Below are 19,225 nucleotides of genomic sequence, written 5' to 3' on the forward strand. Positions count from 1 at the left end.
TCAATTCAATGGAGAAGATGAACTCACTGAGCCTCCCCTCCTTATTCACTGAATTCCACACATTTGAGTGTTTTACATCCTGGTTAATTTAATGAGATTCTACGTAAAGCAAGTGTGAGATATTAATATTTGACTAATTAAGCCTCACTGTTAAGTTTAAATGCTTAATTAGCAGTTTGAAAGTAAAGGCTTTATATTAGTTATTAGACTATAAATAATGAGTCGAGAATTCATTGACAATAGCCAGGACAGGAGTTAAAAAAGCACATGCGGGTTGCTTTAAGTTTAAACGTATGAAACATGCTTCATTACACGTTTCATACGTTTGTTTCAAAATTAATGACTCGAAACTTTTTTTTTTTTTTCAGTTCAATATCTCCAATATCGAACCATGGTAAGTATGGTGAGTGAGGAACCACGAATGTTCAGTGCTTGTCTAAGAATTCCTGGACACTCAAGGACTACATAACATAGCATGACACATTTATCAGTTCAATACTAAAATTTTCGGTACGTTGTGATACAATTAGAAGCGCGCTTATACTAGTCACGTTGATATTCAATATAGTGTATAAAACTACACCAGGAACACAACTGAACACTAATTGGAAAATGATAGACATTGAAAAAAATTCCAAATCTTTAAAAGAAAATACTTTAATTTATTTTTAATGTATAAAATGTAAAATTTCGCACGTATTTTTTTTTTTTTTCAGAATAAATTTTTCAGTTATTTTTATTTGTTGAATACTTTACTCTTCTCTGACAAACGATTAAACTTAAAACTAATTACTTAAAATATTCTCAGCAAATATTTCAGTTATTATTAAGAGTAAGTTAATATAAAAATATCGCCCTTCCATTCTTCGCACATTTATCTGTGTGTTGGATGGTATTGAGAACAATAATCGAAAGTCATTTTGTATTGTGAAAAATTACTTCTTTTTTTTTTTTTCAGGTTTTATTCCAAAGAGATGTTTCCACCAGGAAGATGACCTCTGAGATATTTTAGAGCAGAACTCAAGCTTGAATACTGATAATAACTAGCCTGACTTCCCAATTTCTTGAAGTCAGTGTTTGATTGACGTTCCATGGAATTAGTGCTTTGGAAGAAGCGAGGATAAATCAACTCATCTGTTACTACCTAACCCCCTTCCGGGATATTGCCTTTTTCCAGCAAGCGAGAAATAAAGACGGAAATTGGCACAAGTCGGGAAAACATAAAAAAAATAATAAAAAAAAAAAAAAAACGAACTATTAAAGGAATTACTTTTAACGTATATAATTGTCGAATTACTGCCGATTTCTGATGTGTAGCGGCATAATTAACATAGTGTTTAACAGTGACACGGAGCATAATGGATTTAATCGCATTTTAAGGTTAAGTTTCACGAGGAACGAATACGAAGCAAAATATTTATTTTTGCGGATAAGAGGAATGAGGGTAAAGAACCAAATTCAGTGATAATGACTGAAGCAACTGCCTTTGAGATAGCATCTAAGCCGATCGCCTTCTGTATTATGCAAGACTTCCTTCTTCGGAGTTTTTTTTTTTTTTTTTTTTTTTTTTTTTTTTTTTTTTAATTGTGTACAAAGCTGCTGAAGGACATCAACTTTTGATGATGCGAATTCCTCTTAACCAAGATTAAAAAGAAGTGCAACTAGCTGCTGTTTTTTATTACTAGTAATAAAGATAGTTCCAGTCTTTAGGAGATCGACTACTGCGCATATACTAACAATAACATTTGTTATTTTATTGTTCGCATAAGCACTATCAATCCCGAGGAGGAAGTTTACGCAACATATAGCCTCTTTGATTTATTACCCTGACTGAAGAAAAGGGGGCGTTTAAATAAATAAAATTCTGCCTAATAAATATTTTAAAATTTTTATTTAAAAATCATTCGTTGCTTTGTAACATGTTTTTTTTTTTCAGTATTTTGTAATTTCATTACATTGCAATACATAAAATTCCTGCAACAATATTTTTTCCAAAATATTTTTAGTATAATACGTTTGTTAATTTTTATTTTCCATTTCTTGTCGTTATACAAATCATCGATAGCCATAGAAATACTGGTAAGGACTAGGGATAGAAACTGGACTCCTGCAGATTTTCAACCGTAAGTAGGAGCTAGAAGTCTCTAACTCCTTTTTGGAGAATAAAAAGGAGTTAGAGGATTTGTTTACTTTTATTATTATTATTATTATTAACAACATCCATGGGAGATAACAGTAGTGGTCATATACCTACGTAAAGAAACAAAACATAACAGTGATCATATCATACCTTAAATTAAATTCTTTCATAGACAACTGAACTTATCACGCCTTCAAGCAAAACATTCCCTAAATACAAATGCCGACATCTTTCTGTACCGCACCTTTATACCTCGCTCCGGAATGATCCCGTGTTCTACTTTCCCGTACAAATAATACCAACAGAGACAAAACCAGTACTTTTTTTTTCTTTTTACCAACTTTTACGTGTCTTAGTCACCTTACTTCCTCATATTCTATCCATGAAACTCTTTAATTCACACTTTTTCAATTCATCCTGGCATACTATTCATATTCCTTATATTATTTATTGATTTTTTTATGTGACTCTCATTCATGAGATATTATAAACCTATAATATATAATTATCGTGGGTAAGCTAAGGAAGTGTTGTTTATTTTTATTACTTTTATTTATTTATTTATCTGTTTATTTATTTTTAAACAATCAGGGAACCTCTTCTACAGACCAGACGTGGAATTATTTTTCAAGCCACTTCTGGCTTGAAAAATAATAAATAATTCCTGCAATAAGCGAAATGGTAGTCTCATAGCGAGGCGTTGAAATTCATCTAAGTTGCCTCTGGATTCTTTTTCATATTTTTACTAAAATCCAAAGGACCACATCTGAACATATTCGTCAAAATATGCATTAACTGTCTACATAAACAGAACACCACTTCTTTATACCTAAATTGTCACCTTTCTTATTATCACTGCATTTTGCTTTACATATGTAATTTTTTTTTTCATTTGATAATAAATGCAAGATTCGCATTTATTATCAAAAAATAAATAAAATATTTATTTTATTTATTCTTAGAATAAATAGAGAAATGTTTGTTTATTTATTTATTTATGAGACGACATTTGGGTTTAGCTTACCTACTAGCCTGAAGTGGTTGGAAAAAGTTTCTAGAGCACTGGATTATATAACACAGTCTAAGCACTATACTAATGTGCAATACATTTAAAATATTTTGTGGGTGGGTTTTACATTTAAAAAAAAAAAAAAAAGGATATTTTTCGAATTTAAATTTCTTATCATTGTGTACAATAATAAATTTTAAATATTCGATTTATAAATGCCTCGCCGACTCCCTATAAGGGAATAAAAGGCTTTAGCTGATTTATATATATATATATATATACACTCACGAACCAAAACATTATGCTCGGCCTGTTTCTCTCAATCAGACTGGCGGTGGTGGAAGTATTATTCTTTGTGATTATAATTATTGGAAGTATTATCCACACGAAATGCTAGTGTAGTCAATGTCAAGACGGGTGAAAGTAGTTTTCTATGCCAAAAGAAGCCCCATCACGCTACTAAGTACATTGTCCTAATGTTTTTGGTCGTAGGTGTAAGAAGCCTTCTTTGCATTAGCTTAGCAGTAAATGATACTAACTTACATTCGGTTTATTATACATACCCATAGAATTAGAATTGTCCATAGAAATCTCCAAGCAAGAATCCCTCCAGCACTAGAAATATCTAAGATTTTCTTTACAGTCTTTGCAACGTCTCTCCCCAGATTTCAATTTCTGTAAGCATCCTTCCATTTTCTAGTTCCAAAAGTTAATGTTCAAAGTTCAATGTTGCTAAATTCAAACCTTGAACTTCATTTCCATTTATCTATTCAAGTGTATTCTATTCATCAAGCACAGGAAGCAACATCCATTTTATTCCTTATTGGTCCTCCCCGATTGTATAACATCTATAAGCCAAGTAATATCCCCCCGATTTACGGTTATTAAAACAGAAGTGACCACTTTCCTGTTCCCACCACTATTCAACATTCATATGTTTTATTTCCGGTTGCTGAAGGCTCCAAGTGGAAATTCCATCAATCAATGTGTTTTAGTCAGTACAGTCTCGGTGTTGGTATACGAGATTGTTGATAACCCCAATCAGCCAATTACTAAGGCTTGGATTGGGTTTCTGAAATTTTTAAAAATATTAAATTATCAGCGAAACAGTTAGTAATTATTATTATTTATTTATTTATTTATTATTATTTTTTTTTTTGAAAATATTAAATCAATTGTGAAGGCACTAAAACAACAGAGATTGATTGTAAGACAAATACACGCTATTCAGAAAACTGGTAACCACTTCTTATTACCAATTCTTTATTGTCTCTCTTATAAAAATTAAAGAAATTAATTATGTCCCAATTCGCTAATCTTGCTCGCTCCACAGAATACGTTTATAAAATCTATATTTTTAAAATTATAATCATTTTATAATTATATTTTCTTGCTGATTAATCATATAAAAATATACATATATTTGGGACAACAATTTTTTTACTAATCGTATATACTAAGTTTAAGTTGTTCGCTATCACTATCTTACTATTCGTGGTATTTCAAATTGTATTATTCTCTAGTTAGAGTTAGTAACGCTGTTGTCTCAATGAATTTGAGTTTGTCATAGTCCACTAAACTACCGATAAATGATTGCATTATTTCTACTAATCAATGAAACGTATTTAAACTTTTTATTTATTTATTTTTTTACAACAATCCAGTCCACGAAAGACCGGAAAAGCTATAACACATGAAAAGCTATAGGCATGAATATCGAGAGTCAACTCGAGTCCAGGAAGAAACATATTTTCCTATTTTTTTTTTTTTCCCCACGAAAATATGATAGATTAGCTTATGGTAGATTTAGTCCTCCCACGATAATAATATTATCGTGGGAAGTCTAAAGAGTTGGATAACTACAAGACTGGAAACTCTACTCTAGAGATCCAACACAGGACTTTTTCACGTCTAGGCTTCTCAATAAACGAGGTGGTGATCTCAAGACGGGGGAATGAAATTGATCTTTCACCTAAACACGTTCACAGACGTCTATGCCAACAGTGGGATGCAAACCCATAACCTGTTAGTTACATGATATTTATTCAAGTAGAATATGAAAATTATAATATTTACATAGAATATAAATTCTATAAATTTCCAGGAATATAGAAAACAAAATATGCTATTAGTCCCCTGGAATATCTCGGAATTAGGGAATATGACCTTATTATTCCCCCCCCCCCGCGAAACACACATTATGGATATATTTACCCTTCCCCCTTGACTCACCCTCCGTACAACTATCGATTTACAATCTTTCGTGGATGGTGGGATTAAAATATATAAATATAATTTTTAATATTTATCATCCTTTGATAGGAAATTATAAATTTAGATAATGTTTATGTTTATATCCTCTGTAGATTTCAAAGTAGTTAAATTATTTCTTTCTAGGGCTAAATACTTATTGAAGTGGGAAATAGTCATAATTAGGTTCTACAAATAAGGCCTAGATGGATTATGACATATTGCAACGGAGGAATTATCATAACTGAAACATTGCTGGCCCTCAAACGTAAGCAGTATTTTCTTTTTCTTTTTTTTTTTTTTTTACTAATGTTACTTTACTAAGATAAGTAAAAGCTTTTTTAGCGCTAGGGGAAAAAACTTTGCAAAATGAATTTGTTATTGTCATTATTGCTGTTGTTGCATAAAAGATTAAAGTAATAATTAAGTAATACAGTTCTGAATACTTCGTTTAATAATTTCATTTATGATTTATGCAGCAGACGTTGGATAATAATGGCCATTGAATACAGTACTTACTCGCATGCTTTCTCTAAGTAGCAAATGTTTGTCGATTGATGGTGGTGAATTGATTTAGTTTACGCATTTTTGGAAACTACTACATTATGTCAATGAGTACGATACAAGAATATCTAAATATTAGGTGTGGAACCGAGGTTGATGTTAGAGAAGCAGATAGCGGCCACTGAATTAGAATCCTTGATGCAGATGTACAAAAACGTCACTTACGCAGCGTATACGCAAAATACTTGGTCACATGCGTCACAACGTGTTATAGGCAACAATTTAAGAATGTGGCTAGTCAGTAATCGTCAATAGTGTTGAGTGTAATGAGAAAAAAAATAGGATGTTTCGGAGTTCGATAAAGGGCTAATATGGATGCCCGTCTGGCTGGAGCCATGATTTTGAAAACAGCAGAGCTGACTGTTTTCTCAACAGGTGAGATATCCCAGGTGTTTAATCGGTGGAAAAATAACCCACATTGCTTGTCTAAGAGGCGTAACTGAGGTTCTAAGACAGCTTGTCAGGAACGAGATTACCGTCGTCTGAGAAGTCTTATGGACAAACGGATCTTCCTGTATACAGCAATTGACCGAAGCATTTAATGAAGGCTCGTCCCTACCCATATTTCACCGAAATATGTGCAAGAAATTGAAATAAAATAAAAATTCAGTGGCCAGTTCACCACTCAGAACGTACGGAATTAGAAGTAGCATCTCGAACAGAAAGAAATGCATGCAGCTTTTATTATTATTTTGTATGTTGAAGAAACTATGGACGTGATATGTTTGTTCCAGCAAAAGCTGCAGATAAATATCATTGTGAGAAGATAAATCTTCTATTCTATCCACGGCAGAATGATGTGAAGTAATTTGCGAGAAACGATGTTTTGTTTGCATTGAAACTGTCTTAACCTCCCTGACATGGAGATCGGTGTCATCAACAAGGAGAAAATCATTATGAATAATCCTGAAGATAGGAATGTTCATAGGCTGCAAGGTTTGTCGAATGAGGAAGAGAAGCGAGAGCATGCCCTTCATATACAGTAGGAAGAGGCATTTGAAAGAACATGAACTACTTTTATAGAAAATAGAGAGAAAAACGTTATCCACCACGACACGGCCTAAGAAGAAACTAGTCGCTCGGTTACAAGATGATATGAACGCGCTGTTGGATAATACGAAAAGAAAAACCGAAGAATATGGCGAGATAATTTCCAAGTCACACTTAATGATCGTCAACTTTTTTTTGGTATCGTAAAGGATACATTTAATTTAGCGTACAATAATTAGACAACCGTCAGGAATAAGGCAATTTTGGTAGTTCTATTATCACGTGACTCCTCTAAAGAATTCGTGTATTCACCGCGAGAGGACGCACAACGTTATTATCCACCATCCATACATAATGTCACTTATGGCCTAATGATGGTATTATTGGTGTAAATTGCAAGTGTACTCTGGTCGATTTGCCTGTATGCGGGATGAAAAAGTTACGGGAAGAAAAAACTGGAAGTTAAACTCACCTTCAGTTTAAAAAACTCATAAACATTACTCACGTTCACGATGAGAACTAAATTCAGGTCATGTTCAATCGATGAGAGCATTGTCCTATTGTTCTTTCAGTTTCGCAAGTGAGGAGCTTTATGATCGATATTTTTACTTACTGTTATCTGGGATGTAACTCTCATCTTTAAGTCAAAATATCTTTACCAAAATCGTCCTAATGTTCTTTATTGTCCAGAAATAGACATAAGTAGACTTCGTTTACTACAGTTCAAAGAAAGAAAGATATTATACAAGAATGTATGATACAGTAATACAAGAGAAATCCATCTTCGATATCTTCGTGGTCAATTTTTATAAATATTTCTTTTTTCACCTCCCCCAATATACCGCGTTGTGGAACTGTATATTATTAATCAATGTGGACGGTATTTATCACGGTGAGGACCCAATCTAAATTGCAATTAATTTCTATTTTTATATTGTATTTTAATTGTTATATTCAACATTTTGTAAACAGTGATTAGTTTTAATATTTCAATTGGCATTTGTGCTATAAAATTGCAATGCATGTGATCTAAGAATTATAATGAGCAACTGGAACGTCACTGTCACCCTCTTGAAGCTAAATCCGTCTCAAACTATTTTGTCTTACTTCTAACGAACAGAGAAATCCGAATGAACTTTTGTCACACAGTTGAAGAACATTATGTATATTATTTCTGGGAAAACTCCCATGTTACTCCACTTAATAAACTATTATAATTACGGATGCTTCAGTTTAGGAGTGCCCCTAGGGGCACTCCTAAACTGAAGCAGGCAAAATAGCCGTAATTATAATAGTTGAAGAACAGTTCAATTTCTTCTTGGGAAAATTTAAAAATTTCCAAAAGAACTAAATTTCCATAGAAGAATTCAAAATTCAATAATTAATTATAAGAGGCTAAAATGTTTGGTAATTTCGGACTCAAGATTATTTTTGAAATGTTTGGTTTCTCGTGGCTTTAGAACTTGTTTGTAGAACATAAATCTTCTAATGTCTGCTAAATTTCTGCAGGCGAATCGATGAAATCTAATTTGTTCAAGGCCATCAGCATACTGATGGCCTTGAACAAATATGGATAAAGGACATGACGTGCCTTCTATCCACTTGTCCAAGTGTTTCAGTATTTTGCTATAAATGTCTCTGTAAACAATGCATTTAGCTGGGTGCGTGTGCATGCGATTAAATGAAGACGCTAAGATGGTTCACGAGCCCAACAATCAATTTCTCCTCAGTCTTTGTTACATATCGCTAAAATAAATTATTGCATTTTTATTTATTTTTTTATAATTAATCTCGTGCGCGAAATATCCACGTCACACATTTAATACTGTGGGTGGCTAAAAGGCAAGAAGAGTTGCACTAGAGACGAAACCTTTACAAGTTACTCCATTCCTCGATGAAAAAGGATGGTTGATGGTCTCGCATCGGAGTGTAAAAATCATTCGACCACCTTAAGACATTAGTGAACATCCTTCCCCAGTTGGGGTTCGAATCCACTCTGTAGAGTGCATAACATATTCATGAAAATAGCTTATAATAATATCAAGCTAATCAATAATAATGATTAACCTCTTCCTAGACGTTAAAGTTAGAAGAGGACTAGAAATTGACACAGATCACTATTTAGTACAGGCGAAACTAAGATTTCCACCAAACTGGCTACAAAATATACAAAAAAATAAACAAACTGGAGAAAAAAAATCTAATTACAAAGTAAGACTACTAAATGATTCAAGTATAAGAAATTTATACCAACAGAGGATTAATAACTACTTAGAAAAAAAAAAAATACAAGAAAATGAAGACATCGAGAAAGAATGGAATAATATAAAATAAATTATCGCATTAGCAGCATATGAAAGTCTAGGAACACACAAAAATATCATAAAAATAAAAAAAATACATATATGGGACAACGAAATAAAAACAATAATTGAAAATAAAAAGCTGGCTTTTAAAAGATGGTTAAGTAGCAAAAAACAAGAAGATGAAATTGAATATAAAAAAAGACGAGCAATAGCCAAAAGAGAAACCAGAAAGAGACACGGAGAAAGCTGGGAAAAATTTGTATCATATCTAGAAAATGACATATACAAAATAAGACCCAGTGCGTACAAAATACTAAAACACATAAATGCATATATAAAAGAAATCGCAAATATAAATTGTGAAATAGATGTAAAAGAATTCTTATACTGGCATCAAAAATAATTACATCAGAAACTTACAAAATACCTTCAATGATAACGATATGATAACAATTAAAGAATTAAAGGACAACCTAAATAAAATAAAAAATGGCAAATCAGCAGGAGAAGATGGGATAAACTTTGAACTGTATAAATTTGTTGGAAAAAAATTTCATCAGATATTACTAAAATTTTTAAATAAAATATATACAAATGGACAAATACCAATAGAATGGAATACAAGCATAGTAATAAAAAAAAAGGGGAGATAAAACAAAACCTGCTAACTACAGAGGTATTAGTTTATTGAATACATGCTACAAAATATATAGCAGAATACTTAATGAAAAACTAAAAATATACAGAGAAAAAATATTATTAGAATGTCAAAATGGAATTAGAAAAGGACGCTCTGCGATGCATGCAGCTTTCTGTTTAAAACTACTTACAGAAAAAAGAAGAGAATTTAATTTGGAAACTCATCTTTTGTTTATAGATTACGAAAAAGCATTTGACAAAGTAAAAAGATATATACTGTTTGATATATCACAAAGAATAAATATACCTAATATTTTTCTAAATGCAATTGAATATATACAAAGATAATGAAATAAAAATAAAAATAAACGAAAAGTTCTCTGGAAAACAATCTATAAACCAAGGAGTAAGACAGGGATGCCCTCAGTCTCCAACACTCTTCAATATTTACATTAATGAAATATTAATACAGTGGAACACCTTAAACAATCCAGGTATAGACGTTTCCTGGAATAACAAAATAAATTCGCCATTATTTGCAGAAGATCGGGTAATAATAGCAGATAAGGAAGACAATTTAAAAAGAGCGGTGAATAATTTAAACGTTATAGTAGAACAGTTTGGAATGAAAACATCCATTGATGAAACTAAAACAATGGCATTTTGTGGATAAACTCCAGTTAGAAGTAAAATAGTTATTAATAATAAAATAATAGAACAGATAAATACTTTCAGTTATCTTGGATAACTGAAATATCATACGAAGGAAAAAAAGACATAAAATTAAAAACTTCAACTTTTTACAGATTATAGGCCTGATAAATAGAACACTCAATCCAAATATAGTACAAAAAGAAACACGCTTGAAAATATACGATACTTTAGCCGTGCCCACATTATTAGATGGCAGTAAAATGTGGGAAATAAACAAACAAGATAAACAAAGAATAAAAACAAGTGAAATGAGATTTATGAGAAGAACTGCAAAATACACATTATTAGACCAAAAAAGGAACAATGATATTTTAAAAGAACTAAAAGTAAAATCAATACAAGAAAAACTAAACAATTATAAACAAAGATGGATTGAACATGTAAACCGAATGGCCAACACCCGATATCCTAAACAAATAATAAAATATAAACCAATTAGAAAGAGAAGGCAGGGTAGCCCTCAAAAAGGACATTGGATGGATAATGAGACCGGAACAGACCAATATGGTTTATACCCGTAATTAGTGTTAGGATGATCAATAGCTAAAATTAGGTAATTAAAAATAATTAAAAGTAAATTTAATAAAATAAAAACATATTTATTCATTAAACTAGTTGCTTTGTTAAAATACATATTTAGGTTAAATTGATACCTATAGAGTTTATAATATCATTTATAACGTCTGAAACTATTTTTCCTTCTAAGGAAGAACTGGAATCTCGTGCTCAAATGTATTATTATTATTATTATTATTATTATTATTATTATTATTATTAATAAATTGGCTCTCATGTATTTATTAAATTAGTTGTCCTCCTTGCTACCAGAAAGCCAAAACAGAAAAATTCCGCATATCACATTCTGTCTTTAGGAGGGGGGGGGGATTATATAAAATATTTACCGAATGCGCTCTGAAACTGGAGAAGGTAAATTCATAATCTCTTTGCATAATGTCTATTTTTTTTATATTATTTATGATAAAATACCCGCTCTTACAAAATATTGGAAACCTATCGTAGGATTGTGTTGTAGGTCGATAAGAGGAAGATGATACCGGAACTCTGCTTTCTAGACACGAAACTACAAGAGTGTGATGAAATTCATCTACCACTTAAAGGCATTCACAAATATCCATACCACGGTGGGGTCGAATCCCAGTCTGTTGGACTGGAGAGGCTACCCATTCAGCCAACCAAGCCGGTTTAAGCTACATAATTCCACATGATCTTATGTTATTAGGTACCTAATCTTGTGATGTATAATTAGCGTTAGATAAAAGCTAATCTTTGGTTTGGAAATACCTGGGTTCGATTCTCATCATAACTCCGGGAATCTTTAGATGACCATTTTTAATTGAAGGTGATTACCCCCCCCCCCCTCACGGAAACTGAGGCTTTTTTCTTCCAGAAAAACAGGTAATAAAATCCGACAGAAGAATACGATTGACAGACAAATATACTCATATATTTTGTGTTTTATATTATAATTGAATTTTTGATGCCTGAAATGAGAAAATAATAAACTAGGCTGCGACAGTGCAAATGTAAAATTTGGTCAACGGTTGTTTTTGTTGTTTGTTACCGAAACAACTGAGGCTATGAAGATGTGTGATGTCCGTAAACTACACATTCTTCAGTCTGTTTTGTCTGTTTTCCAAGATGAAAAACCCAAGTTTCAGGGAGTAAAAGCCTACCACCCCCAGTACGAGACATAGACTAACATCTTCAGTTGAAAAATCCTTATAAAGGTTCTTCGCATCCAGACGGGCTAGCCTTTATCATCATCATCATGCCATAATCCGTTGTTCTGTCTTCGCGATTCTAGCAATGTTTTCCAGAAATTTTAGATCTTTATCCACAGTCACTCCCAGTTCGCTCTCGTTTATCCCTTAATGTAAATTACTTATAATTTTATTATAAGTAATTAATATATATAAATTACTTATATATATATATATATATATATATATATATTACATAGAGTGGTGAGGGAGTTCAATTCTCTTGGTCGCTTTAAATAATTATTACAATTAACAAATTATAAATATTTATTAACGTGATGGTTAACAAACTTGTAGTTCACAGTGCATCATATATGTATAAACTTATAATACAACATGCATTCTTTCTCATTAATTAATATGAAATATAAGTTAAAAGTCTCACGCCATTGTCTGATAAAAGCCATATTAAACGTAAATTATAATAATTTTATATATACCAAAGAGTAAAGGGGATAAAAATCTCTTATTGTTTTTCGGCCAGTATGCGAAACTAGTTTCGCATACTAGCTGAAAAACTATAAGGGATTTTTATCCCCTTTACTTATCAACCTCTCCAGAAAAAATAGCCGTTTGGCTTTTCATCTTATACCAAAGAGTGTTTAAATCAGTCGAGACTGTATATTTTTTAAGGCATATATAATTTGAACTAATGGTTTTAGGAAGGTCCTGCTATTTCCTAATGTGGTTCTAAAATTGAGGCGACACGGTCTTAAATTTATAATAATAATATCCGTTTAAATGAAAATTAATTAGGTTTACTTTATTTGAGAAATTTCACTGTATTTGACGCCTGAAAAATTATGATCTTTAAAAAAAAAAAAAGTAAGCACTGTTATATGAATAACATTTCGTAATAAATAATTTATTTAAATTAGATTATCTTTTAACGCGTAACTTGAGTGATATGAAAATATCGGAACGTTTGGTGTCTTATCATTATCGACTTACATGGTATAATCGTCGATTCGCTTGAATGGACATAGTAAATGCATTCCCCAATCATAATTGCAGTTCAAAAGAAGGTTAAATGATTAATAACATAAAGGACGTTTACGTTTTTAATTAAAGCAATTATTTTCTTTATAACATTTTAACATTTATACAAATCCACATCTCTCACCTCGCTTGGTATCTTCTGCTGTCAGGCGCAGTAGTTGTAGTGTGACGCGTGCGCCTTCAAGCTCATGCTTTCCTGATCGTTTGGCAGACGAGCGTAAAGTTGGCAAATAGATTTTCACTGCTGGTAGGTAGCCCAATACACTACATTCTTAGTGCCATTATAATTGTCTTGTCAAGAGATGAATCAGTAATTTGTGTCAAACGTATGACTGGATGCTTTCTCGGCCATCACGAAGAACGTCACTACCGGATTAAGTGCACATGTCATTATCTCCTGAGTACCGCCCCTTTTACGTAACGTTTTACGAGCAACTCGTCTGCTATTATTCGTTCCGTCGTTGGTTCGCTAGTGCACTAACACGTAGCGACCGCTGCTGTCCAATAAGAAGAGAACGGCTGGGGAATATCGCGAGCAAAGTGTCTCGAACAGTCATGAAGTAAAGGGAAAGCGGCTCGTTGAGTGCACGCGGGCGCGCGCGCACATGCCCAAACATTCACCATGCTTCCCTTTGAAAGCCCGAATCTTTATGAACGCCTTACTAGGTTCGTATTTAAAATGCCAAGGGTGGTGCCAGACCAAAAAGCCAAATTTGAATCTGACGAACTGTTTCGGCGGCTAAGTCGAGAAAGTGAGGTAAACATTTTTATAATTTTTTTTTTTTTTTTACATAGATGATATTTTTTATTCATTAAGCTAATGAAGAAAAGAATTAGCATTACAAATAGTAAACAACATATTATTATTAATAATATCAATCATAATGATTAATATTGATAATAATAACTGTGCAATTATAATAAGTTTTTAAGCATTTTGATTTTTTTTAACAACAGAATATCAAGTTAACTGAGATTTTACGTTTGTTGATTGCTTAAAACGTCAAATCTTATCTGAAACTGACTCATGAAGTTATTTAAAGTAATTTGAGCTACAAATAGTTATTACATTAATAAGTTTTATTTAATATCACTTAAAAAATAAAAAAATACACATTTCCTGGTGTATAAAACAACGCAGTGCTATAATATAAAGTTATAAAAATGGTAATAATATTCTTACAACGTATCCCCCCCCCCCCACACACACACCACCACCACCACCACCACCACCACCCAGATACTGAAACATTTTCGGGCAGCGCTGTTTTTCATTTGGTGTATATGCACGTTTCTCACTCTTATTTATTTATTTATTTATTTATTTTTACTTGGGCTATTTGTGTGATTCAATTATTCATCTATCTGAGTATCGAATTTTTGAATTGTTCGATGACTTATAAGTATCCGGTAATTTCTCGTTTTATGTTCAACACCTCCGTATTGCAGTGCGAGGATAACGCGTCATTTGCCCTTCGGTTTGATCAAACAAATTTTTTAAAAAAACACGAGTTCGAATCCCGTCTGGTAAGCGAGAAAACTCAAAAGGACTTTCAACTGAAGTTGAGTTGGCCAGTCTCATTCTACCAAATAGACCAACAGCAGAAGACAACACGGGCGTTAAGGCTTGTGTTGAATCCTCATGGTTTTCTTAGGCTGGAATTGTAACTAAACTAAACCAAACTCTTTTTCTTATTATGGAACTATTTCTCCACACTTCTTTTCTTAGATGCAAAGATTACAATGCTGAATATTATAATTGAATCAAACTTATCTTTCCATCTTTGTGTCAGTCTTAATTCCCACAGTTCTATTTTAATTAACTATAAACTAGAAATTATCCCACGTTTTATCTTGAACTTTACAAGCGCAAATTTTCACTTTTTTTGGCAATATAAGAATGCGTTTATAAGAATACATCACGTATATTTGAAGGCAGTGCAAGCTACTGAAAATCATCAGATCTGATGCCGTAGTGTGTAGGGAGGATTAAGTGGTCGGTGGAGTGTGTGCCCTTGGACGACCCAATTCATGTTAACAAAATAGCGTCATGTAGAAATGCCACAAAATACCGTTTGTGCACTGTTTATGAACGAATATTATTCATAGAACACGTTTCGTTAAATACATGCTTTTTTTTTTCTGAGTATATATACATGGTTTCAGATCTCTCTCTTTTGTAGCATGAATGTATTCCGAAACTTTGACGGTGTCGAAAAAAAAAAGTTGTAAATAAAAGGCGATCCTGCATCTTTAAACTCTTGCCTGACTGCATCAAAGTCCAGTATATTAATGTCTGTTGATTATCTCTGTACATTGATTAAAGACAGAATTTATCTTTAATCAATGAATCGGTTAGCCAACGAAACATCATGATATTAATATTAAATGTGTACGATTTTCAAGACGCAAAAGTTTCTAGTACTTGAATTCAAAAAAGAAAAGAAAAGATTTTTGAATAAAAATTAAAATAAATGCTTATCTATATTTATTTAAACTTATAAATGACTTTTTCATTTAAAATTATAGATGATATTACAGACTCCTTAGGATAGCGATGTTTTAAAATTCTCCAAATCTTACAGGTTAGGAGAATTTGATTTCAAATACTGTACACAATTACTTGCATGGGGCAGTATAACCCACCCTGTTGTATTGTGCGTGTAAGTCCAATAGTATGTTGCGGCTCGGATTTACAGATATACGTGAGATTTATTGCCAGAAGGGGGGGGGGGAGAGGAGTGGGGCACAGTCTAATTTACCTAAGGAAAGTTTAAAATAAAATAACATCTCCCAATATGCTGTAAGCTAGTAACAAAAATTGAACGCATAAAGAAACCTGTCCAAAACAACACAGCATACATTTAGGGATATTTCCCGTACGAAGTTTAGGACCAGTGGCGTCACGGATTTCGGTAGATATTCAAGACTCGGCAGTTCCTATTGAGATTCTGGTACGGCAAAAAAATTGTCGCTTGATTTAAAAAAAATAATAATAAATAAATTATTTCTCAACTAAACATGCTTTCATCTTCCTGCGCTGATTTTGTTTGAGATATTTCGAATTATCGTTTCTAATTGCAGAATGATTCACTTTGAGCTTTGATGTTCCGGCAGAGAAAGGATGACCGTGTTTGGCTTTTATAATCGCCTCGTTTTCTTAACAGAGAAAATTTAAGCCTCTATGGCAGAAATTCTGCATTTAAATGCTAGGCAGGAACATCCAAGTTGTGTACAATTTATCATAGTTTAAAAAAAAGCAAAAAATTACGGTCTAAAAAATCCAGAATTATAATCGTTCTTCAGTTTAAAGCAGATAAAATCTTATTTTGGTCCTAGAATGGAACAAGAACGCTTGGTATGAACTATAATCTTGACTGATAAAATAATAATAATAAAAAAAAAAGCTCAAAAATATGTTCACAATGTCGTATACCGATAAGTATAGACACTCCCACTAAGGTTTCAAACCTTCCAAACTTAAAAAGTGCTTTTTTGGACAAATGGCGTATTGGTGCGAGAATGCCGTCCCTCTAACTTCTGATCTGCATGAACTTTTTTGTTTTTGATTATTTTCCGAACTTAAAAATACGAGTCCTATCCTTTGGCAGCGCTGATTTGTTGCTAGAAAATGTATTTGGTTAGCCACACATTGAAAATTACGCATACCAGTGGCGTAGCTAGGGGGGGGGGGAGGTCCTCCCGGGCGGCACTTTGAACCTTTTTGAACTTTTGCAGTTAATTCTAAAATACAATCTCGAGAACTCATTTCCAAATATTGTAATACGACTGCGAATTTTCCTCACAATTGCTGTAAGTGTTGCTAGTTGTGGGAGGAGTTTTTCTAAATAAAATTTGATTAAGAATTACCTACATTACTTTGAAATAGACTTCGCCATTCTCATCGACGATTTTGCTAACAGAAAAGCAAAAAAAAATAATATTTTAGAATGTTGAAATTAAAGTTTTACTTCAAAAATAAACATAGCGTTTTAATTTATTTCCCTATACGTCGTTTTGACCTTTTGTAGGTATTTTTGGTGTGTATGAGAGAATGGGCGACAAACTCAGGGATCGCCCTGGGCGGCAACAGCTCTAGCTACGCCACTGACGCATACATACCTGATCGGTTATATATATATATGAGGGGGGGGGGGGCTTCTCGAAACTTCTATGTAATAGCATTGCCGGATTTTTGTTCTTGTTAGTTTTTGGTCTAAGCTGCTTCACTTTATGGAAATCTTTAGTTTTAAGAAAAATCTGATCACGAGATATCGCATCTCGTGATCACACTAACTTTTTCACTATGTTAAATTATCATTCAAGTCATGAAGATAGTTCTGGATCAGTGGCGGTGAGTGGCTTGAAATCGTGGGGGTGCTGCAACTTTCGAAATATACATACACACCGTAAGTACAGTGTATACGTGTTTGGATAAAATATCAAAATTATGGTAAAAATTAAAAAAAAAATTAAACATGAAAAAATATCGTTTATTATCGATAAGATTTTACAGTTTAGTATAATTTTTGTAGTTTTTGTAGTTCACTTACAGTCACTACTGTCACAGAACTTATTTCTTGAGGTTGCATTTCTGAAGTCATAATTGTCAATAACCCCATAATGTTCTAAAACAGTGGTCTCCAAACTTTTCGCCGTGAGGGCCACATTGGGTACTTCAGCACTGTTCGGCGGGCCGTAGTAAAAAAAAGAAACTCTAGAACTAGATATATGAGTTTTATTGAAAGCAGATAAAAACTGATTACAGAGTATGTGAGATTAATTATCGTATATTAATGACAACGAACACTATCAGCAAATTCTCATATTTTTATCACAAATTATAATAAAACCATTAATGTGAATGATGTAACTGTGTTTGTGTTTTTAAAACTTATTAAACTCAGGTTCAAATTTTGAAGTGCTAATTACAAGTAGCGATTTCAAATGTTCATCAGATAAATTTGCCCTGTATTTTGACTTGATATATTTCATTCGGGAAAAAGTTTGTTCGCAAAGATACGTTGTCCCAAAAATAGAGATAAATTTGCAAGCAAATTTCTTCAAATTTGCTTGTAAAATTTTGTAAAATTCAAATTTTTTTTTTCTTTGTTAGTCCATTTTAACCGACCTTTTACAGTCAGAAAGACCGTAACTTGGATTACGGTTACTTTTTGCTATTCGGGAATATAATTTGAACACAATTTTAATTAATGTATTTGAAATCTATCAACACAATCCTTGTTTTGTTTTATTTTTTTGCGGATTCTTATTGAAAAATTACTCCAATTGGCGGGCCGGATAAAATCATATCGCGAGTTTGGAGACCCCTGTTCTAAAATGAAAACTGTAACAAATGTTATGTCTTTAATTGTAATGTCCAAATATTTAAAGTGACGGAGTAAACACGATAAGCACTACGAACACTCTACTACTGGCGCAAACTGCATATTTCTTGCAGTGGAACTGCGCGACGAACAGCGTCGCATTGCACTAATAGCTCGCATCTCACTATGACGTGCATATGCTTGCTCGCGTAGCAATAAACACAGTGCTGCTGGCGTCCTTCGCCCTCCTAAGTGCTACAAGATGGATTTTTATTATTTTTATACAAAATAAGAGAATTGTATAGGATTGTTGATGATAAAATTAAATATTACAAGCAAATATAAATATATTTATATATCGAGGAAAATTGGGGGTGCTGCAGTTCCGCAGTACCTGCACGAGCCGCACCTGTTCTGGATAAATGAAAAAAAAAAAAAAATGACTTGCAGGAATGCTATGAAAATAAATTAGATTAAAATATGAACACAGAATACTCGTAAACCGC

General features: G+C 32.6%; 1 protein-coding gene and 1 long non-coding RNA gene across 2 annotated transcripts in view; one reads left to right on the forward strand and one right to left on the reverse strand.

Moving 5' to 3' along the window:
- LOC150110195 (uncharacterized) overlaps positions 1-19,225 on the reverse strand; it is a 122,828-nt gene that overhangs the window by 5,152 nt on the left and 98,451 nt on the right. The window lies entirely within an intron of this gene.
- Positions 14,015-19,225, forward strand: part of LOC150110196 (protein big brother-like) — an 88,713-nt gene continuing 83,502 nt past the window's right edge. Inside the window, exon 1 of the mRNA XM_090392124.1 lies at positions 14,015-14,149. Within this exon, the coding sequence (XP_090248250.1) occupies positions 14,015-14,149 (135 nt within the window). The remainder of the gene's footprint in view (positions 14,150-19,225) is intronic.

Source organism: Typopeltis vanoorti, chromosome 1 (genome assembly GCF_054136105.1).
Source record: "Typopeltis vanoorti isolate ZY-2024b chromosome 1, IOZ_Tvanoo_1.0, whole genome shotgun sequence".
Classification (NCBI taxonomy): Eukaryota; Metazoa; Arthropoda; class Arachnida; order Uropygi; family Thelyphonidae; genus Typopeltis; species Typopeltis vanoorti.